At 34.9% G+C, this 27,775-nt stretch overlaps 1 protein-coding gene across 1 annotated transcript in view; it reads left to right on the top strand.

Annotated features, from left to right (window-relative positions):
- Positions 1–27,775, top strand: part of LOC140054745 (myotubularin-related protein 13-like) — a 60,338-nt gene that overhangs the window by 8,656 nt on the left and 23,907 nt on the right. The window contains exons 3-21 of the mRNA XM_072099823.1: positions 2,084–2,341; positions 2,872–2,985; positions 8,227–8,332; positions 8,919–9,051; positions 9,544–9,652; positions 10,127–10,240; positions 10,824–11,018; positions 13,972–14,100; positions 14,715–14,813; positions 21,281–21,415; positions 21,882–22,064; positions 22,723–22,872; positions 23,179–23,247; positions 23,857–24,012; positions 24,402–24,661; positions 25,340–25,491; positions 25,969–26,238; positions 26,988–27,121; positions 27,577–27,752. Of these exons, the coding sequence (XP_071955924.1) occupies positions 2,084–2,341; positions 2,872–2,985; positions 8,227–8,332; positions 8,919–9,051; positions 9,544–9,652; positions 10,127–10,240; positions 10,824–11,018; positions 13,972–14,100; positions 14,715–14,813; positions 21,281–21,415; positions 21,882–22,064; positions 22,723–22,872; positions 23,179–23,247; positions 23,857–24,012; positions 24,402–24,661; positions 25,340–25,491; positions 25,969–26,238; positions 26,988–27,121; positions 27,577–27,752 (2,942 nt within the window). The remainder of the gene's footprint in view (positions 1–2,083; positions 2,342–2,871; positions 2,986–8,226; positions 8,333–8,918; positions 9,052–9,543; positions 9,653–10,126; positions 10,241–10,823; positions 11,019–13,971; positions 14,101–14,714; positions 14,814–21,280; positions 21,416–21,881; positions 22,065–22,722; positions 22,873–23,178; positions 23,248–23,856; positions 24,013–24,401; positions 24,662–25,339; positions 25,492–25,968; positions 26,239–26,987; positions 27,122–27,576; positions 27,753–27,775) is intronic.

The raw sequence follows: 27,775 nt of genomic DNA, 5'->3' as shown, positions 1-27,775 counted from the left end.
TCAAAATGCTAATCTACTTGTATAAAATTAAGTCTTCATTTGGATGGCACTAATGATTAAGATAGCAATTATATTATATGATGGAAAAATAATTGACTTTCTGTCCTGTACTGTACCTAATAAATGAATTGGCTATTTTTCAGTTTGCATTTTAAATAATGAAATGAAAAAACTGAAATAAAACTTAAAATGAATGTACTGTTGTTTGTTAAAGATGTATTGTCCTCCAAAAACATGAAAAATGAAGATTATTTTTTAATAATAACAGACTTTGTATAGGCCATTTTGCAGTTTCAATATAGTTAATTACTTCTGTAGAAAAAAATAAAATAAAAAAGGTAATGTTTTCAGTCATTTATGAAAAAACAAAATAAATGGTTAAAAAAACCATTGAATTCGAGACAATTTGACTACAGTTTGTTGCTTTTGAGTTACAGTTTTTCAGGTAATTTTTTTTCTATTAATCTTATTTGATAGCATTATTATTATTATCTATATAGCATTATATTAAAAAAAAACCATTTACTACTACTGGTACTGGTCCAAACAACCGTCTCACAGAGACATCTGGTAGCCATTGATTTAGACAAATTTTATTTCAGTGGGACAATAATGATATTTTTTAAATATTAATGATTGTACTGTTTGTACAGGTACTGTATACTGTAGTGTGATTTTAAACTATCATTACATTACCATGTACAGTATTATAATCACAATTGACAAATGATGTGCTGTTTGCCAAGAGATAATAAGATTGTTATGGTTCATTACATTTACAGTAGTTTATTTGAATACAATACACTATACAATAAAAAAAAAAGAATCAAGGTTAAACACTCCCTATTTCATAACTGCCGCTTTTCTGATAATACATGTTCACTGTCTACCTATTTCAAAGCTTACGATTTAATCTTCATAATTATTCCACCAATGGAGGTATAAAATGAATAACTAATTGTATACCTCCATGATTCCACCTTAAATATAGTAATGTGGTTATTAGTCTAATTAGTTTAAATACATATTCACATTAGTGAGAGCAGTTTATGCTATGTACTGTATAAGCAGGGAGTTAACAAGTCCCTGGTAAGTTGAAGAAGGGAATTTAGTAATATTGTAGATTCTCAAAAAATTTCATCTGGTTTCAAATGGATATTAAAATAATAAATAAATGTTAACTTTTTAGTTAAACCAGTTGACAAGTACTTACTTGCTACGTTTCAGCTACTTTATCAGTAGCCTTGGTCACGCAAATGACGTTGACATGACGTTCTGTCATTCGTCATAGTTCGGTGAATTGCGCCATCTCTCGTCTGATGTTCAGCTTTCTGCTGGTGTCTCCCAAAAGTTAACATTTATTTATTTAGTAATATTGTAATTTTACTATTCCCTGGTATTTTTATTTATTTTTATTTTTATTTTATTTTTTTATGAAGGTATAAGTCTTACGTGACTAGCTTACCTGGATGAACTGACATAGACCTTTTCCCCTTGAAGGGGAGAACATAACCGAAAAGTAAAAAAAGTATAAAATTAGACTATATAGCTTTTATTATTTGATAATTTGTTTATAACTGTCAACTTCTAAAAAAATCTTTAGGGTTTTCCCCAATTTTACTTTTATTTTTAAAGGTATAAACACTTTACTTATTAATTACATAGTAGGTGTTGATTTGATATGCTGATTAATATTATTTAGTAAAACAAAAAAAAGGACATATTTACATTGTACGGTACATGAGATAATCAATATTAGATTTAGTTCAAGTGGTTGCCTGGCATACGTGACTAAGGCTACTACTACCTGTACTACTACTACTACTACTACTACTATGTGGTTTGAAGGCCTAACATAAGGTGGGTAAAATCAATCGAGATTGATCAATGATAGAACATTTCTGCCCAGCTCAACTATCTATACAGCGCTCAACTATCTATACAGCGCTCAACTATCTATACCCAGCTCAAATATTTGTAACCATTATTATTATAAAAGAGCCTTCAAATTTGGTGAAATAAATCTTAAGTTTATAAGAAGGACATGTACCTTAAACTTAGCTCTCATTCTTCTATTTTACAGTTTTGCCAACCAGGAGGATGGAAATTGAGGAGAGAACCATTCCTCCCGACGTTCCACATCTCTGTGCTGACAGATGTGACGGCAGGTCGCCATTACTGCGCGATACTGACATTCTGCGAACCGGTAAAAATGACACCGATGAAGCCTGATGATGTTGAGAGTGATGAACAAGAATGTTCGTTGGTGCATAATACAGTCATGTATGCTCCTAAGAGCTTGTTACTAGTATCTAGATTAGCATACCTCGATACATTCAAGGTGAGTGTACATTATAGTACTATGGTAATAGTGTTCACATGTATTATTGTTAAATGCATGCACAGAACAGATTTAAGCTGATCCAAATCATATCTAAGTTACAACCAACGGAAGACTAATAGTGATCGTTTAAAACTCTCTTATACCTCTGTGTAGATGTCTGTTGTATATTGTTACTTTTCTCCAAATACTTGTTATATAAATGATCTGCAATTTCTTTCTGGCTGTTTAAATACTTTATAGTTCTCCACTGATAGAGATCCAGCCACAAATGTCAGGTTAATCCGCAAATTGAGAAAAACGCATGCTACAAACATAGCTTGTAATATTTTTATTTCTATTTAAATTTGACAACGTCCATCTCCACCCTACAGTATCTGAGGTTTATGATAACTTCACTTTCTCCTCCTAGATTAGTTTTTTAGTGACAGAATTAGAGCTTTTTTAGGCCTACATAACAGTAATTGTTTAAGGCCTACCATGCTAATTAATACAAACAGTAATTGTTTCTATATTCTGTTCTATTTCAGAATTGTTTAGGGTTGATTTACACATCGTTCATTGAGCGAATGGACGTTAAATTAGAGCTGCTTGTTGGAAACATCTTAGGACACATTGTTATTCCTGCTCCTGGAGGATCTCAGGTAAATTTAAAGTGAATACCATATTAATTAAGCCTTATGACGAAAAGCTTACAACTTTATTCTAAAGCTTGGTTCCCACTAGAACGTAATGCAAGGACGTAAACGCAACGTGTTATAGACAGTTAGCAATCACAGGCGAATAAGCCATCGCGTGTGATTGGTCAATTCACTTGCGTTATGTTACGTCCTTGTGTTGCGTCGCTAGTGGGAACCACGCTTAAAGCAAATCCTATGATTGTGGAATTTTAGTAAAGAAAAAAATATACTGTTGATATTGTAAAGAAGAAGGAAGACAACAGTTTTGAAATAGAAAGACTGTTTTTAGTCAAATAGACCAGCAATTCTTTCCTAATCTAGGTTTGGGTTCTTGTCATGGTGCTAAATTTAGTTAAGCAGATAACTATTTGTTAACTCATCGACTAATGATAATATAATAATCGGTTGGCATATTATTAACAACTATTCATGGGTGTCGTCGTTACTATCCAGTAATTTACAATAGCCTATTGTCATCGTCAAATTTTGATGAATGGCCATGACCCAAAAGGTTACCTTAGGTGTACACTGCAACCTAGAGCCTTACATGTCACAGTTCTAGCTCTGACAATGACATACTGTACATCACACACTTAATATTTGTTTTCTAATGTACCATCCCATCTATGTTTTCAATCGGAAACTGTAGCTCGCATTGACAAACCAAGTCGATTTTTACGTAATCACAAGTAATTATTCAAAGAAAGTGTTTGTTTTCCTAAAACATCTTTAACAATATTGGCAATCAATGTTTTTTTCCTGGAAAATCGCTATGTTTTATAATTATTGAAACTCATGCTTCATTCTCAATTGTGTAGTACAAATAGCAATTTACCTATTGTACCTCATTGATAGCATTTTTAATGCTTTCTACAGTCCATTAATTTTTATGACCAAAACCTGTTTGTGTCGTAAATTGTTTAATATCAAAAAACCCTTGTTTATATGCAAAATTAGACGCATTCATAAAATATCATGACTTAATTTCGCAATCTGTCATCATCATAAGTTTAACATTCACCGTAGAAAACATGAGCTATTTATGGGGTGCCGTGGATGAAAGCTGGGCCAATAAGGTTGTGTGCAATGACTTAGTATAGAAGTATTCAATTTAATTCTGATTGGTTGATTCTATCTTATGAATTTATCAAGTGTTAAACCAGGTTTATTCATATTTCTCTTAAGCTCTGTCTACACTCAAACTGCAGTAGTTTGACAAAAAAGTGTGTGTATGCCCAAATATAGTTTTGACAAAAATATGGTAGTGATATATTTATGGGCACATCACATTTTTTTCCCCATAAAGTTTGATGGTGTAGACAGAGCATAAACATGTTCATAATTATTTACTTTAACCACTAGGTTCTTCGCATAAAATGATGATACCTTTAAAAAAGATGTGAAACATCCTGCAGTATCGGGTCTTCTAACAGCAATCTTCATCCCACATGGGATTCTGTAGGGTTAGGTAATAGTTGAGTTAGATGATAATGCTATCTAAAGTATGGGCCTGTTGTCAACAGATGCAAACCTGGATGATGTTTAATGTTTACTAGCTGATGTACAGTAATACCGTACAAGAATTGACTGGAATGTTATGCTCTTAATTTAAATGTCTAGTCTATAATTAATTATAATACATTTATTTTCTCCAAAATACACAAAATGACAAAAAATATGAACAAAAAACAACGTCGAGTGTACATGAAGAAGGCAGACAACTGAGGAAGAAGTTCCTATAACCTATATAAATAAGGTTTTGACTGCCCTTTTCATGGTTAAATAATGATTACTCCATCTGTACATTGAAGCATCTAGGCATCTACGCCTATGCCCACGATTCTGTCCTTCCATAAACAAAACCATCGCCAATTTCTCTTTCCACTTTAACCTTTACAATATGAGATGCTTACTTTTAAATGGAAACTACAGAATATGAATTGAAATTTTAGTATGCTTTAAAATACCACTTCCTTCCTTGTCTGAATAGATAGCATTTGCTTAGGACAATCTACTGTATTTGAAAAGTTTTGTTTACTTAAGGGTTTAACGCTTCCCATGTTGGGTTAAAGCAGTTACACTAAATAACAGTCACACATCAATAAGGCACTTTTTAATCGTATGACCCACTATATGACCCCCGGGAGAGGTGCATCATTTATCCGATGTGTGTCATACCTTATGAAAACCATGACGCACCCCTGCGTCAACAAATTGACTAACCTTTAGGTGACCATGACGCACCCATTTTGACGCATTGTGACCATGTTGTTAATGATGATATGGTGGGTGGTAAAGTGACGGACATTGATGTGACGTACCGTGTGGTTTTTTTCATGACGCACCTCTGCATCAATGATTATTTATAAATGACGCACCTCTCTCAGGGTTCATATAGTTGGTCATACTGTACAATTGACAAGTGCATAAGCATCATACACACATAGTCGTTCTCTCTTACTATCCAGTTTTTAAAATTTGAAATAAATATACAGCTTGATATAAAGGTTAAGGATGCTATATCCTGTTACTGTATTTTCAACGTTTAAAGGTAGAAGTGATTTCACACACAAAACGGCAACAAAATTTAAAACTTGATCTTATTAAAAAAAAAATCTAAAATTCCTTCTTTTCATGTAAAACCCCATTAGATTAAGTCAATAGTCTCTATATAAATACAAACACTTGTATTGCTGTATACCTGTGTTGACATGAATTCTAATTAGGCAGGTGACATTAAATGTCTATTTTTAATAGAATGTAGAGCCTAGCTTTCAATGAGAGGACATGTGGTGACTCTAAACTGACATTTTAAACAATGTTTATGGATGCCCTGCAGTTGTCAAACTGACACTGTAGTCAAATCCAAACATAGAAAACATATTTAATGCTTTATTATTGATAGAATATAATAGAGGTATAAAATAACTACAGTATACAAAGATTTTAGTTTTTTCAAGACTTGTTCTACTCTATTTGAACTGGTTAATAGATCTAACTGTGCACTTATTTTTTTTACCAACATTTGGTACTAAAAGTAATTTAGTGCTTGTGGAATTTATATTTAAACAATTGTTTTTATAATAAAGATAAGTTAACATTTTATTTGAAAATTTATTTATATTTTAAGATAAAAGAAATCCATGTTGTGGAATGTACATTTAAACAAATGTTTTATTGCATGTGATTGATAACAATATGTAAACCTTAACTCAAGCCTGATATTCTGTATACAGTACTATGCATTATAAATAGGAATGAAGGTGTTACTATGGCTTGGTGGTTTACATGTTTGCTTACCAATTTATGGTTCCTTGGTTCAAATCATCTCAACATCAAATAATTATAATGGATTTTAGCGTCTAATGAAACCTTAAGCACCATACATGTTAATACCTTGGTCATTGTTAGGACGGTCAAACACATACAGAAACATATTCCCATAGTGCAGCTAGTAATCAGCTCAAAGTTGTGTCCTGACGTCCTTACCAGGTACCCATTTGTACACCTGGGTGGAGATAGGCAAACGCAAGTAAAGGGTCTTGCCAAGCAATGGGATGAGTGTTGGATTCAAACCCAAGATCTCGCGATCAGTAGTCCACACTGCCACAGGTACCATACAGGGCCTTCAGGGGCACTACCTAAACGTCAAATGAGACTTGCTTTAATAGAACTAGATGGTACGCTCGCTTCGCTCGCGTACCATCTAGGTCGTGCCCACAGATGGTTCTCGAATATAGGCCTACAGTAATTTCAGCGTAACAAAACTGGCGATTTCAAATGTACGTACCGCAGGACTATAATACATTGTCGTTTACAGAAACGAATAAATAGACACGATGATTTATGTAGTCAACTAAAATTAGCACCCTGGGAATTACTTCCGAAGGAGAAACTTTTCACAAAATGAGTCCAAATTTTTGATTTGGACTCATTTAAAGAAACCAAATTTGTGTTTTGTATGTAACATTAGGGTTGAGGGATGGGAAAGCGGATAGGTACAAAGAGGAACAATTTTTAAATATATTCTTTATCCACTCAGTAACGAAATATTTTGTTCATGTTTTATAAGCCTATACATAATATACCTCTAAATACAGTAAAACATTTGCGATGTAATACTTTGTTAAAACTGTCAGTCATAATCGATTGAAATATTAAAGTACATGTCACGATACACCACTACGACGTTTATATTTTTGGTAATTATTAATTAATACAAACGTTGAGAAGGAACTGTCAGTATAAAGTGTATTTGTATATAATAATGTGTTTATATATCTAACAGTTTATTATTATCTAACAGGACGAAAATTCACAGTAAGAAATTTTCGATTCAAATGAGTTCCAAAAATAGTTATTTACAGTATTGTCAAATTATTGCAAGTTTATTCTCAAAGGGCCCATATATTTATTTACCTACCCTATGTGTTAAACCAAGGGCTCATAAATTTACCTACAGTACTTGTGTTAAACCAAACTCTGGCAGACTGAGAGATTGGGATGTTCCATTCATCGCAAATCAATACATTTGTAAAATCGTATATTAAATCTATCAAAATAGTATTTTTTAAAGAAAATCGGCCTGTCTTCAACATTATGATGGTGTACTCTAGCTGTTCAACCGGTTTTCAGCTATTAAAAACAATTATCGTAGGAGGAGATAGGAAAATGCGAAGCCTCCTCGCATTTTTGTGGCGGGTATTTTTCAAGATGGACATCCATTAGACAGTGTATACCACGATCGGAAAACACCCCTATTTGGGGCAAATCGTTGAACCTAAATTCGTTTTAATCGTCAATAACTAATTATCTAACTTAATTTAATTAGTAAACAGGGTTACATCAAGTGGTTAAAATCAGTACCGAAAGTACGAACCAACTTTATATACCATCGAGTGAAAATTCTAGAAGTAAGGCGCGATTTACCGAATTTTGCCCTTACGTAAATTTATATATAGAAGCATGAGTTTCCCATCCTATAATTGCATGTGCTCTTCTTTTGGCATTGTATGAAACAAGACTTGCATTAACATTCCACTAGTTTAACGCTTTTTTTTTCCAACACATTTGGTTATTTTAGCATGAACTTTCCATTCTGATAAATTTCTGTAAACACAGATTGTTCACAGGTTCTTGTACATCTATCAAGTATGACAGATGATATGGTAACCTTAAATTGCAAATATTTCATTGTTTTTTCAGGTTCGTTTTTCAATTGGAGCAAGTGATAGACAAGCGATACAGCCTCCACTTAGTGATATGGTTCCTGTCACACGTTCAACTGTCGCTCTCCTCTTTCAACAACTTGGTACGTCATGTGGAAATTTATTTTATTTTTATTTTATTCAATTCACAACCAACAAAGATAAAAACTTCCAGTTTGAGATAAAACAAAGCAAAGAATACAATAAACAACTTTTACAATTGAATTTTAGATCTAAAAATGGATAAACTATTAAAAAAAAATATCACAGACATTTTTATGATGTATTCAGTACTTGCCCAAAATGTACATGAAATAAATTCCTTGAGTGAATCAAAAATAGATTTCATACATCAAGAAATACCATGTCAAAAATAAGTATGCGCTTAGTTAATGAATCTAAATTAACATTTATAATTATGACACGTTTTTAAATAGCTTTAGATAGTTTAAAAAAATCAATATTTTATTAGTGATGATTATTTTTTTGGATAATATAAAAAATAACGTTAACAAAAAAATTGATAAAATTTATCTTTAACTTTGAATATCTCAGCACCATTGGAATCATTTGTAAACTGTTAAAATGTATTTAAAAGCAAAAGTTTGACCTAATAAGTATAAATGAAAGTTATTATTTCCTTTTTTTTGTAATCTAGCCAATTTTCTTTTTAATTGTTTATATTTACAGGAATCCAGAATGTGATAACATTGTTTAGCTTAGTATTGACAGACAACAAGGTCCTATTCCACTCCAGTAGTTATACCCGCTTGACAGATGCCTGTTCAGCTATCCACTCTCTATTATACCCATTTAAATACTGGTAAGCATTTACATTCTACATATAAGTACTGCAGTTAAATAAGTGTAGTGGTTGAAAAAAAAGTGTGGTGTTTGAATCAGTACTACAGTTGAATAAGTACTACAGTTGAATAAGTACTGCAGTTGAATAAGTACTGCAGTTGAGTAAGTGCTGCAGTTCAATAAGTGTAGTGGTTGAATCAGTACTGAAGTTAATTAAGTACTGCTGTTGAATAAGTACTGCAGTTGAATAAGGGTAGTGGTTGAATCAGTACTGAAGTTAATTAAGTACGGCAGTTAAATAAGTATACTGTTGAATAAGTGATGTAGTTGAATAAGTGTAGTGGTTGAATCAGTACTGCAGTTAAATAAGTTCTGCAGTTGAAATAATGCTGCAGTATTTGTTTACTAAAAGAGTGCTTATAATTTATATGGGACTTTAATTGTCCTCACAAAGATTGACAAAACGCTGTTTTAGTTTGAAATGAAATTTAAGTATTTGATTGTTTTCCAGTTATGTATATATTCCATTATTACCTGAACCGCTTAAAGAAGTATTAAACACACCAACTCCGTTTATTATGGGTATCCACTCATCAATGAAACAAGAAATCGAAGAGCTTGTAAGTATTATATAATTTCTGTTACAGCTGCAATAATATTAATACTCATTCTTAAGTTATATAGCGCTTAATTCACACAGCTTCTAAGCACTTTAAATTGAAATACCCCTTGCCATTTTTTAGATCAAACACGTCTGGAAACATACTATTATAATGCAGCTAGTAATCAACGCAATTGTCATTATGACCTTACCAGGTACCCATTTGTACACCTAGGTGGAGAGAGGCAAATGAAAGTAAAGTGCCTTGCATAAGGATACAAGCGATGTGACAATCTCAAGATCAGTAGTCCAACACATTGCTCCACACTCCCTTACAGTATATGCCCCTATATTATTATATCACAAACTTGTGTAAAAACAATCAGTGTTGATTGAAAAAGTTGTACTGTAAAGTCTCGTGAATAAATAAAGTTTATTTATATAATACTTTAATTATATCTAATAAATTAATATTTATGTAATTTACCTACAGGTGGATGTGACTGCAGTGGATTTAGATGGTGGCACAGTCATTGTACCAGACTGTGTTACTTGTTTCTCTCCTCCAGACTACATGATAGAAAAACTGCAAAGAGAGTTAACACTGGTAGGAATCATATTAATATAACTGTTTGACTTGGTCTTTTTCCACTATTGAATAGAAGAAAATCAACTAAAGCTCTGTCTACACTATCAAACTTTATGTGACAAAAAAATGTGATGTGCCCATATATGGACATGATGACATATCACTACCATATTTAAGCATATAACACTTTTTTATAAACTGGAGACAGAGCTTAAAAGGAAAAACTGTTAATAATAGTAATAGAGTACTCTTATTTATTGTATTGTCATAAAATAGGTAAGAAACAAAAAATGTTGTTTCTCATACTTATTAAATGTAATACAGTCAATTCTCCATTACCAGACTCTCTCTGAAACCAGAAACTCTCCCAAAACCAGACTTTTTCCGAGATCCACAAGATCCCAAATTCATTTGTACCATTAACTACACAATTCGAATTCTAGACTTTCCGGAAAACCAGACATATTAGGCCAGCCCAAAGGTGTCCGGTTTTGGGAGAATTGACTGTAGTAGTATATAATACAGTAGTATAATGCTACAAAAAAAATGTAAAAATTTGACCCGAGCCTAAATACATAAATTCTATAAACATTTTTCTTAGGTACTGAGTCCAGATCTACAATTGGCAGACTGTGCATTCCCTCCAGCTAATGCGAAAGGCTGCTCTAAGCCTGAGGTATTGGACAAAGAAATCCGGGCAATCTTCTTGCGCTTACAAGTGGAGATGATGTTAGCTTATCGCTTATGTCTTACAATTATTAGGATCCACCCGAAACCGGTTATATCATTCAATAAGGTAATGTAAAGAGATTTTAGATTTGTGTCCTAGATTTGTTTTTCATTTATTCAATTTGTTGATTGCAACTAAATGTACAAAATAAAGAAATTACATTTAAACTAATAATTTATCCGAAAAGCACACATTCCATTTGAGAAGAAAATCAATTTTTTATTGCCAGAAATTATAGAAGTTATTCTTTTATTCTTTCCGATCTTCCTTCTTTCAAATATAACCTAAATAAGTTTCTGGTTGCGGCTTATGGCAATTAAATCTCCAGCTACTCTTTCCTAATATTATTAGTTGTTCTTGTAAACTGGGCTACTAAACCTTCAATATTTTATTTATTTATTTTTTTGATCTGGTGAGCATGACTTAAAATTTGTCTTCAAACTTATTTTGGCCTCCTTCTGCACACTTTTTTACTAGTGTAATTTTCTTCCTTCATTGTAAATGTTATGTGGGTGCAGACAAACAATAAAAAACAAACTAACAAACAATAGCTTGGCTTCCAATCCCACGTTCAGTCCTTACCTTAAATGCTAGACTATAAGTAGGTATCCCAATGAAAGCGCACAGAGGGGTATCACTTTTGAAATATTGACGAAATTCGAAAAAGTAGTATGACTTTGATGTTAAATAAATCGTATTCAATCTTAATTAATACTTACAAAATTTATATTGTTTGAAAGTACTTGTTTTAATCTATGTATAAGTGTGTTTATAATTAAAATTAATGAATTAGTTGCCGAGAAAATGCGATTTTAAAACGGTTCTAAAATCCCGTCGAGCCGATTTCCGCGCGTTGAAAACCTCATCGGAAAATCCCCATCAGTTTTCAAAACACGATCGCTCGATTACCATTGGAGCTAGCGGATTAATTTTTGTTGTATGTTATCAGGCTTTAAATAAGCTTTAATTTGATACGAAAATCGTCTTCTATAAATAGGTTTTTCGTAACGAAAAGTCAATTTTTGTGACAAAAATCCAATTTTGATTCACCGTTTATGGAAAAATATTATGGATTTTGGTATTAAATTATAGCTAAATCTACATTGAAATCGATAAAACATAGTTTACAAACGTATTGTGCATGGTAATTGTGCGAACTACATTTTAAAATGGTGCATGAGGCGTAAATCCCGTTCAAAATTTTAAAGATCCAACCATTATAATCCGGTGAATATTGTAGTGAGTAAAATATTGTACTCTAAAATACGCGCGTGTTTGTTGTGGCGTTTTCCGTTAAATACATTAATGCACCCTATCAGCGAATGGTACGTTCCATATTTTGAACACGTTGTTTAGTTTTCCTCGCTCGAGTTCGACCGGCTCGACGCGAGATGTGTGACAGCAGCGATGTCGGAGATTGACATGTCCTTTTCCGTCGTAGAATATCTGGTTTTACACATTAATTTAACAACTTAAAATTGATGTAATGTGCGGAAGATTTATTATGCAAGTATACAATGCAAATGCGTTAGGTTAAAATGTACCGAGGAAATTTATTAAGCTAATTTACGAACGTTACATTTGACTCTGTATACGGCGGCCGAAAGTCATTAACTGCGACCGAAATACTTTAACGGGAGCGACTACTGATCGCGAGTAAGCCGTGACTTGGCCTAAACTTTAGCTCCGTATTTCAATTTAATAACGTAATAATACGAAAAGAAAACAATTTTTATAATGTTATATATACTATTCAGGTAAACAATTAATTGTTTTAATTAACATTGATTATTTTAAATGAGTTTATTTTGACCCATATTGTGCGTTTGCATATCTTACTTAGCAGCCCGGCTTAGATTTGGTGTCATAATCATATGGGCCTAAAATCTTGTTTTACGTATTCAAAAGTTATATATAATAGTATTTATGATTGAAATTATAAATATAAAGTATATTAAAATATTCTAATAATTATACTTACCGAAAATTAGTGTAAAAGAAAGGAAACAGTATACACCGTTTTTAACATACTTTTTCATTTTTTTTTTTTATAATTTTAAATTTCACCATTAAAAAAAATTTTTTTTTTCATATACACATCTAAAATATATTTATTAATGAAATATACACTACATTCTAACAAGTACAAAAAAAATTAAATGAATTAGTACAGTAGTTCAAAAGTTACAGATCATTGAAAAATTGCAGTTTTTTCATTTTTTAGGGAATTCCAGCAAAAATGGGCGTTAAATGCTTTCCTACCACTTTGCGGACCAATAATTTAAAAAATAGGTTTCGTTGAGGCTCCAAAAAAAATAGAGTTGTACAACTCTGCGATATCTATAGGTGTAACAAAATTCAAAACTTTTAACTAATTATTGTAAAAGTTATAACCTTTTAAAAATGCTTCCAATTTCAACTGCAAAAAACACCATTTTTAGGCAAAAAATCGTATATTTTTTTACTACTTTAAATAACCATAACTTTAGAACGGGTAATCGGATTTCAATCATTTAAATTGCAAAATGCTAATTACATTAAGTTCTTTATGGTTAACTGAAAGAAAATGTAAAAAAATTAATCTGAATTTTTTCATTGGGATACCTACTATAAGTACAATAAAGTTTATCCATCCTCCAATTGGCTAGTTACTTGCTGTTGTTATGTTTTTCTAAAGCCTGGTTTCCATAAAATCGCTACACGACAGAGCGTAGCGATTCTATGGAAACGCTAGAATTTATCGGGGATCTAGTACGCGAGCGCTAAATATTCTTTGGTACGCGTATACGATTAATTGCTGACACAATCGGCAAAGTTGAACATGGTTGAATTTTGCCAATTTGACTGCGATGAATCGGGGAGTCTTCCCGATTGCGTCGGCGACATCTGCGCGTGTAGCGATTTTAATGGAAACTCTGTAGCGATTTTAATGGAAACCAGGCTTTACATAACTTTTTGTTACTGAAACTGGAGGATAAGCTCCAGGAATGTTAACTAAACATAAATCTTCTTTCCACAGGGACTGTATCTAATGCAGCGTGGATTATTAGGCGATGAATTTTTATACAAGCTTTATAGTAGCATGTCATTCCTGACTTTTGTCAGTGAAAGAGGTCCGCCATACAGGATCTGTGACATCTTTGATAAGGTATGTTGTCAAAACAGGTCATTCACACATTATGTTAGCATGTTGATGATAGGACGTTTTTTGTCTAATTACCTACTTAGTTACCTAACCTTACCTAAACCTAATTTCAATTTTGATTAATTAGTAAATCTGTTTGTGCAACTAAATTGAGTGCGAGTCTGCAGAGTCTATTGCATTTTAAAGCAACATAGAGGGCAGCACATTATATAATTAAAAAACAAAACCCTACCAAAAGTCGACAAAAAACTGGAAAATAAGATAAGATACAATAGACTTCATTTTCACGTTTACAACTGAGATATACATGATATTTGAGTTGTTGACAAATAAAATCATGGTGAATTACAACATAGATTAGAAAAGCAGACAGTATTAAAAACAAATTCTAGTTATATTTTGAGTTGAAATTTGAATTAATATTTATTTAAAAAAACCAAATATTCTAACCTAGTTTAAACTGACTTATTCAACCACTACACTTATTCAACTGCAGCACCTTTTCAATTGCAGCACTTAATCAAATGACATGAAATTGATATAGTTTTAATTAGACAAAGGCATTGTAAAGATTTAAAAATATCTAATATAAAATCATCTCTTTATATTTTTTTTAGCTTGTTGCAAATTATCAAAATATGCTAATCAAAGAATTAGGAAACCAAGAAATAGTACTGAAGAATATTAGGGAAATTGCTATGCAGCTCTTCACGAATGTAAGTAAAATATCTACTAAAAGTAAGTTTTAATTACAGAATCATTGAACAAGAATTTCAGAACAACCACATGACTCTAGATGTAGACAGGTTTTAAAGAAAAAAATAAAAGAAAACATGTTAAATGCCCTGCATGAAGGTAGAATATATGAAATGGTAAAGATGGGAACATCTCTGATATGCCAATGACTAGACCATTGGGGCTCTTCTTGGTACATTCAAATCTGATTGTATTGGTGCTAAATAACATACTAATCAAGTAGTGATTGCAGTTCACCATATGATTACAAAAAGGAATTAATTCATTTCATTTACTTCAGATAGTACATCTATACACAAAACATAAATAAAACAACAGCATCTTTCACAATAACAACCATAAAAGATATCCTAAAATAACAATTTTGATTTGGTTGGATTGCATTAACTTTTACTTTTAAATAGGCTATTCCAAATGTCAAGTATTCAGTTCTTAAAACTATGAATGGATTTCCTCCAATATTCATAAAATGAAAAAATATAATAATTTCAATCCACCATCTTCCAATAATTAGTATTTGTGTTACGCTAGCGACCGGACAGGACAACAAACAAACACAGATAAACCATCATTGGATGGAAATGTCATTTATTCAAATGACGAATATTAAAACGTGTATATTGGTAAAACATAGATGACATATCACTTCTAGTATAAAACTTAATTATATTACATAATATAAAATGGGTCACGCCCTATACGTTATGTCATCTGAAACATAAATCAAATACTGCATAACGGATATCAGTTATCAGAATATTTAAACAAAGTATAAATCAAAGTATTAAACTCTACTTACTAAACAGTACTTAATATTAGGTTAACAAATTTGACTTAAGCATCAAATATATACATCTATAAATCTACTTGAGTCTGATTAAAATACAAATATGAAATTGGCTGTATATAAGACATGAGTCTGGGTGTCAGCGCCAAAAACCCAGCCTTGGATGGGTTCCCACCCAGACCAAACAAAAACCACGGACCTGACCCTTATGAACTGAACGATGAAATACGAATGTATTTCTTGAAAACAGAAGATTTCCATCTCCCAAATTGTTGAATGAGGCTATCTGACATGCCTAATGACGCAGCATGTGTTGCTGCCCCAATACGAAAACTGTGGCCCTTGTAATGGCTCGGATTCAACCCAATAAACGACACTGCCGCTCTCAGCCGGCACGACACAAATTGTTGTGTAACCGCCTTGCCATCAAGGTGCTGAAACAAGGGACCTGTGGACTGTTGGCAATGTGCGAGGTAGTTTGTTAGTGCGGCTACTGGGCAGTACTTTTCTCTAACCCATGGTGCAAATGATACCGAAACGGGGGGTTTTCCAACTCCGGTTTTGTGGTGTCGTATTATGATTAAGGCCCCAGTTTCGTTCAGAGTTAAATCGTTGCGCTGTACTACGTTCGAATCTTTGGCTTTAGATGCCAATTCTCCGAGTCGAAAAAACCCCTGAAACGCTGTAAGAAATAATGCTTCAAGTAACAAACGATGGGGTAGTAATGGTTCTATAAACTGCAATGCATCGAGTAGCCTAATCAAGATCCCTTTTGTTATGGGAAGCCGAGAGTCCACTTTTGCCGCCCTAGAATGAATTCCGCGGATAATTTTTTGAACGAGGAAAAACCCGCTAGGATCCGGTAGGCCTACTAACTTGTGTACGAACGAGATTGCAGACATATGCGAGGAAATTGTTCCCGGTGCCAGACCTTTGTCAAATAAATGAGACAGGAAATTACAAATTGTACCTATTGGCTGCTCCTTGCTGTGGGTCTATGGAGAAGCCTGTAAAATAAACTATACAAATTAATCTTGTTTAACGTAAGTAAGTTATTGAAGCAGCTTCCGGCTGGACTTCATGTTTTGTGCAAAGTAATTTAGAAGCAGCCCAAGCTGGACTTCATCGTTCGTGACCAAGTACTTAGAAGCAGCCCAAGCTGAACTTTTCGTACTGCATAATGATCCCAGACCATTTAAATGTGAAGCAGCTCATGCTGTACTTCTGTAGGATGAGCGCTAAGAGACTTATCCAATGACAATGCTTTGTTGATTTTGAGCCTAGACAGTAGGTCAGCCAACACATTTTCCTTGCCTGGAATGTGTTTTGCTTTGAACAGAATGTTGTGATTTAGGCAACAAAGCACCAAGCGTCGCAGAAGCCGCAGGAGAGTAGCGTCTTTCGCGGTTTTTTTGTTAAGTATTTCGCAAACTGCTTGGTTGTCGGACCGAAATAGGATCCTCTTATTCGCGAGCCTGGGTGCCCACGTTTCCAACGCAATCACAATGGGAAACAATTCAAGTACAGCTATGGACCTGCCTAAAAATGAACACGGCCAAGGAAACGCAAACCAATCACTTCCTAAGATAGCACCGCATCCGATTGAACCCGCCGCGTCGGTAAATAATCGGATCGTATCCGAGGTGATCCATTTTTCCGGAAGAATGAGGGCTTTGCCATTGAAATGTTTAATAAAGGTAAGCCACATGTACAGATCCTGTTTCGCTTCTAAACTAAGCCTAATGAAATGGTTTGGGTGTTTTGCAAGGGAGAGGAGGTTGATGAGTCTTCGCAAAAAAGTTCGACCCGGTAGGACAACTGAACAAGCATAACTCAAGAGCCCTATTAACGATTGTAGTTCCCTTAAAGTAACTTTTTTCCTTGTTACAAATTTATCTAGAATTGATTTTATTTTCGTTACTTTTGCATCCGGCAAGCGACATATCATGTTGATTGAATCAACTTCAATGCCGTAAATGATGATATTCGTCGTTGGAGCGACTGTCTTAGAATCTTTTATGGGTACTCCAATTCTGCGACAAAGGAATATGAAACTGGCTAATGCTTCGCGACAGGTTTTCGAATGCGCCGAGCCTACGAACCAGAAATCGTCTAAAATGTGCGAAGACTCATGAACCTGAAATTTGTTCCCCATGATCCATATTATTGCCCGACTAAATGACTCAAATATTTGGCAGGATCTGCTAGCCCCCATTGGTAGACACTTGTCAAAGTAAAGTAGACCCTCCCAACTGAAACCTAACAGATGATAGTCGTCCGGATGGATCGGGACAATGCGAAAAGCATCTTCGATATCTGCCTTGGCCATAAGGCATCCTATTCCATTGCGGAGAACAAGCATTATTACCGAATCTATTGTATCGTATGACACGGCAGAGGCTTCGGAAGGGATACCGGAGTTTACAGAGACACCCCGCTGGTATGACAGGTCTTGTATAATACGGAATTTTCCCGCCTCCGCCTTTGGAATGACGCCCAACGGTGATGCGACAAAATCTGAAAAAGGTGGGGAGACAAACGGGCCTGCTAGCCTTTTGCGTTGGATACCAATCTTAATAAAAGTTGTGATTTGCTCCGGATGGTTAATGGCGCTAGGATGGTTGCGTGCGATTCCCGGCGGAGGGAGAGTGTTGCAACAAAGTCTGAACCCGACTGAAAATCCCGAAATTAAATTTGTAAAGAGGCGTGGTGAATAACCGGTTAAGTACGAGGCCAGCATTTTAACTTTTACTGGTGTTGGTAATGTTGCCTTGCTTGGCTGTTTGATTTCTGGCCGTGATATGTCCGAATCCAGAGGGACGCTGTTTCCTGCAGCGGATCTTGGGATGAGGGAGGTCGCACAAGGGACAGTTGTGTTTGAAAGTACAGGGATGTGCTGTGCAGGTTTTTCCTGTATGGAAGGCAAAGCAGTAGCCTTTGGGAACCCCACGAAAGGGCTGATTGAATCCCGTTCTCACCCCTGAAGTGGTCATCGGGACCGATTGATATGTTACTAGCTTTAGCATCAGTTCGGTGTGCAGTACCTCCCACTTCAAGGAGCGTCCTTGACGGGCTCTTCTGAATTGTTCATCGTATGCTCGCCATGCATTGTTCTGTGCAGTAATTGACAACTCCAAAATGTTGTTCGCATATTTTAAAATGTTAAAACATTCCTTTGGGAATTTTTCCAAGAAAATGGCTGCATAGATGTGGAACGCCTGTTGCCATTCTAAAACCGTGAGCGGTTTCCGTTTTTGGTCGCTCTCGACTCGCACTTGGTTTCCTGCTATAGTCACCGACATATGCGGGTCGCGTTGGTTGGGGAGCAGAGACCTTATTTCGATATATTGATCGTTCCAAATTTTTGTTTTGGTGGGAAGCGGAATGTCCGACCCCAAGGCAATAGTGTCCATCATTGTCAATTGAAACCCAGTTGACGGCTCACCTTGGAGAAGGTCGCTGATTAAAGGGGTAACCGCTTCTTCCATCGCCGATGGTCCATCTCCCTCTGATGAATTAGTAGCAGGAGGCGCATCGGTCGGTTTCTTCATCTGTTTTGCTACGGCCTCTGCCAATTTTTCATAGTCGATATTAGCTGTTGGTTGTTCCGTTGTGGTTGGTTTTGGTGCCGCTGACCGGCGGGTGGACTTTGATTTCGGCATTTTACCTAGATAATAGTAATTAAAGAACAAAAAAAAAATATATCTATATAAAGTAGTTGCGGGTTTATATCCCGTGGTAACATGTATGATTCACCCATCGATTTGCAAGTAACCTGGCGGCACAGCATAGCTGGTAATTACCCAGGTAAACATCCAAACGTGGGTGAGCCAACCAACCAAAAAGAAATATAATTAACATGGTATAAAAAGCTATATAAGCATAGTATGGTCGGCCCCACCACTTGGCCTGGAGGCACAGCATAAAACTGCTGGAAGTTACCCAGGACCGATAGTTGGTGGCTACGTTATTATAAATAAAAATACATTCGGCGGAGAGTAAAAAACTGCCAATCGATATGGCATAGTATAACACCAACCGAAGATAAAATGGCCGACCATAAGATAAAAAAGCCTGGAGGCACAGCTAAAATAGCTGGAAATTACCCAGGAAAACCATGTAATGGGTTGGTGGTTAGGTACCGTAATCATAGGTAGTAGACTACTAAGTAATAGTAGAAGAATGATAATTATACTGTATAGTATACAAATAATGAATGTTTATGAGTGCAATGGTACAAATAATGGCACGAGGTGAATGATGAAAGGTTATATCAACGAGGTAAAGCCGAGTTGATATAACCTTTCATCATTCACCTCGTGCCATTATTTGTACCATTACACGAATACAAAACATTCATTATTTGTTTTATATAACATCTAAATAACAAACAAAAATGTTTCAAAAAGTACTATTTAACGATCGTTGAATAGTGCGTACTATTGCACGCCATGTGACCCACATTCGTCCAATCAAATGACAGGAATTTATATAGGTGTTATATAATATAAAATACTATATCTATATACTGTATATATATATATATATATAATATATAATAGTAGTAGCAGTATTATTGCATATTCTTATAAAAAAATATCATCAATAATTTTTTTTTTTTTTTTTTTTTTTATATTTACTGATGATAGAAACATTTATTTAAATACTGGCCTTTTAAGAATTTTTTCTGCGTGCATCATCGCTCCTCTTACACTCCTCATATACTTGTACATGCCTGATGGACCGAGATGGACACCGTCTACATGTAGATGAGACAAATCGCCCCATAATCCTCTGTGCTTCCATAGTATAACATCATGCCTATTGGCAAACCGCCTTTCTAAAGTTCGGTTGAGTTCAATGATCCTGTCGTTAAAGCGACCACCCACTACGTTCGGCGATCGTTTAAGGAGTTGACAAATCATCACGAGTTTACAACCTGTTCCGCATAGCAGGAAGTCAACAAAAGTGCATAAGCGTGTGACTATGTAGCGATTATCTCGGTCAGCTAGGTCGTTTTCTCCAAGTTGTATAATTACAACATCAGGCGACACAGGCCAAGCATATAATAAAGATGGGTATTGATGAAGTTTAAGACCCCCTCTACATCTGTAGGCAATAACAAAGTTGTGTTTCGATAGTCTCATATTAGCCGCATTGTTGAACGGCGTGTTGGCATAGTCACGTAGCCTCCGAATAAAGGAGTGCCCGAAAAGGCATACCGTAATTGGCATGATACCTTTATAAATTAAAACAGTTACTTACAGAAACGAGGGAGAATGCGTAAAATACAGTTGAATTCTGAAGAAATCACGAATAGTTAGGATGTGATACGAAAAATTACTCTCCAAATATATAATGACAACGATGAAATGGAATTTGAAAATTGAGTTTTGACGCAGGACGTAGGTTTAGTCTTAATTAAAACAAAGGAGAGGATTAAACCACATGTGCCGCCGCTTATAAAGCCCCTCCAGCGATATGTTATGCATGACTTGGCAAATGAAACACCCTCTATCAGGAATTACAATTATACCTGTCTGCTAAGTGACACAAAACTATTTTCCTATATGCTTCGGAAAATTCTCTGAATGCATATTTGAGCATAGAAAGAACTAAATAATTATTTTTTAATAACAGGAGAATCCAAGCCCAGAACCGTATTTGGAAAAGATACCTCAACCAAGTGACAAGGTTTTACTTGACTACCAACCATTCCCACGACTAAACAGAGAAGATGTTCAAGATATTATAGAAGGTGGTGTGGAAATGGCTGTAAGTAAAAGCAAACCAATATATGGGTGGTTAATATCCTTGCCTCTTAAACCCAATATTCTAGGTTTAATCCTAACCTAGTGCAAGGGTTCAATCCTGACCTAGTACCATGGTTGTAACACACGCCTGTTTTTAGTCCATTCCCTAAACCATGAGACTTTTTTTTATAAGCATGGTTCCATTTATTCATCCTGTAATTGGTGAATCACTTGTGTTGAATGTGTATGAAATTTCAATAAAATACATTGTATTATGATTTTAATGTTATATAGCCCTTATAATTTAGGGTCTTAACCCTAACCCTCTAAAACCAGGTTTTATATTGTACTTCCAAATGATATCAGATCCTTTCAAAATGTACAAACTCCATAATTGCATTTACCAACCAGTCACTCATATATTTTCCTAATGACTACTTGGCAAAAGATCATTATTTTGTATTAATATCTTGTATTTCCTGTTTCAGAAAAATAATCCAAAGTTGCAGAAGAGTATTAAAAAGCCAAAGACTCAAGTAGTTCCCAATGGCCCATTGCCAAAAGACTGGGAAGAGCAGAAAAATGTTGTCAATAACTCAGCTCGTCGATTGGAAGTACTACGAACATGTATATCACATATCTTTGAAAACAAGCTATATGATGCAAGAATGGTAAGGAGATAGCAAGTACCTCACTAGGATCATTCTTTAGTACTGCACCATCTCTCCAGGGAAATCTTACAAGTGGTTACTGACTGTCACTTGCTTTCATGCTGTTATACCTTCTATAATAATGGGTGGGGTTCGCAAGGGGGGTGGGGGAGGGTGTTTGAGGAGATAACCTGTGATTTGCAGTCTTCTTGGCTGAATTGCACTCATTCAACTACCTTCTTTGTCCCCTAAGGGTTCCTTCATGTCGAGTGCTGCCACTGAGCTCATTTGTCTGTCCACAATGACGGGGGCTGAAATAGACCAGGACACCGGGGTACACTGGGGTTCTTTAGTGCAGAGCCAGATGTAAACACTAGTGAGTGCCTTGAACCTGTGCTCCCTCTTACAATAGGTTACGGGTTGTCACTTATTCTCTCTACTTCGCCCATTTTACACGTGGTTACTGTCACTTATTCCATGTTGTCGTTTTGTCTTCAGTAATTCAGTCCAATGTCCAGCTTTCTTCACCGGCATCATTCCATATTTGGTTTTTTATCCAAATTCTATCTTTTCTTCACCGGTTTTTCTGCTTTTTGTATTACTTCATACTCTGGTAACAATCACAATACTATCCAACTTTCTCACCAGTGTTTCTATATATTTTTTGCTTTCTCAACAGATGTTTCCCACCGTACTAAGGTCATTAAAAAGCAGGATAGTTCGAGAAGTTTTAGCGAAGGAGTTGGCACTTCATGTGCAAGAAAACCGTGCAATGTTAGAAATGCAGCAGTTTGATATGGTTGTCAAGCTTATTAATTGTTCTTTGCAGGTAAATTAGTTTAAGGTGTCTAATAATAGTAATTCACACATGGACAGTTTTATAGTTATAACCACAGTCATAAGCTAGCAGGCTACGTAGGAAGTACCTAAATTAATTAAAAATCAACTGTCCACCCAATAGTGCAAACACCTAAAGTGTCGATTTTGGAGGCCAACTCAGATAGTGATCGTCAGTTGAATCCCCACGAGGTGGGTCGTCTTGAGATAGCGTCTGCATAGTTTTTAGGTCATCAGGAAAACATTAAACATGTTATTTTATAGAGTAATTTATGAAATTTTTATATTACCTTTTCAGGAGGACTCATCAACAGAAGAATTTACATTAGCTAGGCGGATGTTGCCATTATCAGTAGCATTCTGCAGGGTGAGTGGGTATATTGATTAGTTCAGTTTTCTAACAGTAGGAATACAACTCATTTGCACTCTTTTCAATGTCTGCGGATCCGTATTGTTTCTTGACTGCCATTCTGTAGAGACAGCTTGCCTGAGTGACGTCACTATACCACATAAGATTTTATTAATATATATTGAATTTTAATAATAATGATATACAACATAAGCCTTTTATAATAAAAAATTTATAATGCATTTTAATAGTCTATTACGTGACTAGCTTACCTGGATGAACCGACATAGACCTTTTCCCCTTCAAGGGGAGAACATAACCAAAAAGAAGAAATGGTGAGGTATGCATGGGCGTTGCCGCCCACCTGAGGGTATGGTGCATGGGCGATACCACTGTCTTGGAGGGTAGTTCATGAATTTTCGGTTATGTTCTCCCCTTGAAGGGGAAAAGGCCTATGTCGGTTCATCCAGGTACTGTAAGCTATCACTCATAGACTACCAACACCACTATTGGTTTGTGTAATTTAATTATGTAAATGTTGTTGTTTAACCTTCAGGCTATTTTACATTATATGATGATTTATTTTTTGCAATAAAGGTTAAATATCTTATTTTGTCTCTTTTTCAGAAATTATGTACAGGTATAATACAGTTTGCTTACAGTTGTGTGCAAGATCACCCAGTGTGGGCAACCATTAGCTTCTGGGAGAATGCATTTTATGCTGAAGTAGAGAAGGGTGTTACAGAACTCTACCTATCAGCATCTACAGATAACAAGACAAATGTAAGTGTACATGTATTATTGAATAAGACAAATGAATTTATGATGTTAATTATGAAGGTTTTTATCGGATACACGTTTGTTTTCCCTGTGTTTGAACACTGCCTCCTATTTACTAATAAAACCAAAAACAACATTTGTATTTTTCTGAAACTTTACACATGTTAACAGTTCAAGAGAATAAGAAGTAATGTTGTTACTGTACTTTTAGCCGTCTTCTTCTGAAGACACATGGCCGTAATTGATGGATACTTATTATCTTTACTGCTGGTCCCGAGATCTACATTTAAATCATGCTATACACTTTTATTTTAATTATTGATTATAACATTGTATGTGTGTAGTTTGAATTATTAAAGAAATACATTTTTATTTAACTGTTAACCTTACAGAATGGATTGAACTCAAATGAGATCATAAGTCGAGCGTCTCCTTTAGAAGTGTCTGCCGAACGTCTCAAGATTTGGCCTGACATCAGTGACGACGTCAAAAAGACACTGATGTCAAATGAAGAGGGCATTGTGTATAGCCAAGCTATCCACTTTGCTAACCACATGGTATGTATGAGGGTGCCACTGGACACAAGGAAGAGGCTGGTGAATTCTATAAGTATGGAAGGCGAGAGTTGCGGTAGTAGCAATTTAACAAGCAGGTAAGTTTAGCTTGCTGCATTTCATAAATATTGTTTATATTGTGATGCTTATTTTGTCCTTTGATTCTTAACAGTTTTGGAATAATTAAACCCAAGGCGTTTAAAGCATATTCTCATATGTAAATACATAGCACAGTAGAACCCCTAGTACAAAGACACCTTCAGGAAACAATAAAGAGTTCCTAGAAAAGGGGTTGGTCGTAGTATAAAAACATTTTTCCCTTCGTTTAAAAGAGGTCTGCCCTGAATAGGTGCTAGAAATAGTCTCAAGACATATATTTCCCTTTTCTAACGTGTCCCTTATTAGGGGTTTCCCAGTTGTGTCACAAAGAATGGATTCTACTGTATTGTGTTCCTTAATCCCCTTACACACGGAAACTACACACCACTGAGTGGAGTTTATACTCATTTCACACTACATCACTAAACATCCAGATATTGACAATCAGGAATATATTGAAAGCTTTGAAGATCTCTACATTTGTCGTTCTAATTTAAGACAGAGTGTTCATTCCTCTTGTAACATACATGAACCATGTTACAATAGGTGCAATTTATGATATCTCATATTGCCTTACTATTAATATTGTTTGAATCGAATAGATTGACATTTTTTTCTATGTGTTCTTATTATAATTCCTAGCAAATTTATGTGTTACGATTTCTTTTTATCAACAGTGCTGGTGGGAGTGACAGCTTTGAAGGCGATGGAAATTATGAGTCATCAGACACCACAGTAATTAAATTTGTGTCAAAGTTTGTTGACAAAGTTTGTACAGAAACAGGGGTGACAAGTGAGCCGCTTAAGAAACTTCATTCAATGATACCAGGTAAGTGTCATTGATACATTTTAAAAGCTAATTTAATGACAAAGATATACGGGTATGTTAGAAGAATGCTCTTCGATTATTGTTGAGGTTCCCTAGACACTGCAGTGCTAATGACATATTTATTTATAATGTTGCCCATCTTTTGGAGAGTATCTAAGGAAATCTGTCTTTTCATTGTTACAGAGAATGTCTTCTAGCAAAAATACTAGATAGATAGAATGTATTATGGTATCATCATTTAAATTATGCAGGCTTCATTACAAAATTATTATTATTATTACAAAATGATGGAGATCATGAGATGATCTGATACCGGTTTCTTTTTATTTGTTTTTATATTATACTTGTTTTTTTCTGTGCTGCAATTGATTTTGTAACTGGACGTGAATCCAAAAAAAGTAAAATGAATGAAATGATATTTACTAAAATGTTGTTGTTTCATGATAAAAACTAATAATAAATATTTGAATTTGTTAGGTATTGTGGCAATGCACATAGAAATGCTAGAGGCTGTATATAGAGAAAGTAAACGATTACCACCGATCAAAAAACCGAAGATTCTAAAACCAGTGCTGCTTACGGGTGAAAAGATCACTTATTCTGGGTACCGCGGCTACTTGTTAGCGGATGGCCGAGAAGAAGGTATAGGAGGACATGTCGGCGGACCAGCACTTCTACCAGCAGAGGGCGCTTTGTTTGTTACAAATTACAGGATAATTTTTAAAGGCAATCCGGTTGACATCCAAGGTTTGTTTACTGGCTTAATTTTCTTTCTCAATGCCAACAATGCAAAAGTTGCTTTTTGTAGAAGACCTTTATTTTGTTTACACTCATCTGTGTTACTCAGTACAAAATGAGAAATATACCTTGGAAACAGTGGTACTCTTGTTGGCCATGGGAAAAATTATGTTACTGTGATGATGCTAAGATTTTAACCTATGACCGCTTGTAATAACAAGCAAACACCAAGCTTCCCTGCTTCCCACAGATCAATGTTTTACAGGCACTAACATAGTATGCTTATTACCCACAATCAGCAGTAGACAATCATTTAGTCTCTAGTTCATTCTTCATTTTTGAAAGACATCAAACTCTATTGAACTAAGGCTATCTAACAGGATGCTGAGATTCGTTTCACGCCCCTTAACAGACAACGCGCACCGCAGAGAATGTGTACATATATAGTACTGTTGGTATTTGTCGCAGCCAGACAAGGAGTTCCTATGTTGTTAGGAGTTCTTATCTTGGCAAGGCGAGCTCAGTGTCCTGTTGTTAGATTACCTTGATTGGATCATTATAATTGTCTGCTTCAAGCTGAGAGAGTAATGTAATACAGTAGGACCTTATTAAACCCTTAAAAGTGGTGTCCCATTGGAGGAGTTCCACAGTTGGTATCTTCTGCCTGTTTGCACATAAGAGACTAGCGATTTCAGTTTTTAATAGTTTTTTCATCAATCGTTTTTAATTTTTTTATCACTCTTTTTTTATATTATTAGCTTGTGAGCTTGCAGTGATACGCAGTTTTCCGCTAGCATCATTATTTAAAGAGAAGAAGATCTCTGTTGGTAACTTGGTTCACTTAGATCACTACCTACCAGAAGGAATTCAATTACGCTCAAATACATTTCAGGTAAATCATCTTATCATCAACAATTTGTATATGCCTAGACAAAGTCAACAAAGAATAGTTTGTTAGAAAAGAATTCTACCATGTTTAGGATATGTAGCTTTTGATATAACTATATACTGTAGAGTTTCCTTCCCATGCTCTGTCTGGCTTGCATGATTTCTAAATTGCTATTAGCCCTATACAAGAAATCTGTTAAAAACCCCAAAAATTGTGGATAGGCAATCTTAATTGATTTGCTGTTTGATTTAGGGGAGTAATGGAGTATCAGATGACTAGGATATTACTGGAAAGATATTAAACTATTGAAGTAGGGCAGGGGAGATACCCACTCAGAGCCAGATATTTCTTCTAGTAGCCAATAAACTCAACAATAATACAAATATATATATTTATATAAAAATAATTATTTATAAAAAACAAATGTGTTACATCGATTTTTAAAAACTTTCTTGCAGCTTATCAAGTTTGCGTTTGATGAAGAGGTTGGAAGTGAGAAGGTTGAGCAGCTTAGGAGGACTATTGGCAAGATGCGATTTCCGCAAACTATCTATGAAACTTTTGCATTCCAAGGAACAGAGTTATTACAGATCAATCAGACGCAAAAACAAACTAATAAAAATGCAACCCTCAAGTAAGTAAATGGATATTCATCTG

This window comes from Antedon mediterranea, chromosome 7, assembly GCF_964355755.1.
Source record: "Antedon mediterranea chromosome 7, ecAntMedi1.1, whole genome shotgun sequence".
Classification (NCBI taxonomy): Eukaryota; Metazoa; Echinodermata; class Crinoidea; order Comatulida; family Antedonidae; genus Antedon; species Antedon mediterranea.
This window is presented reverse-complemented; position numbering and strand designations above follow the sequence as displayed.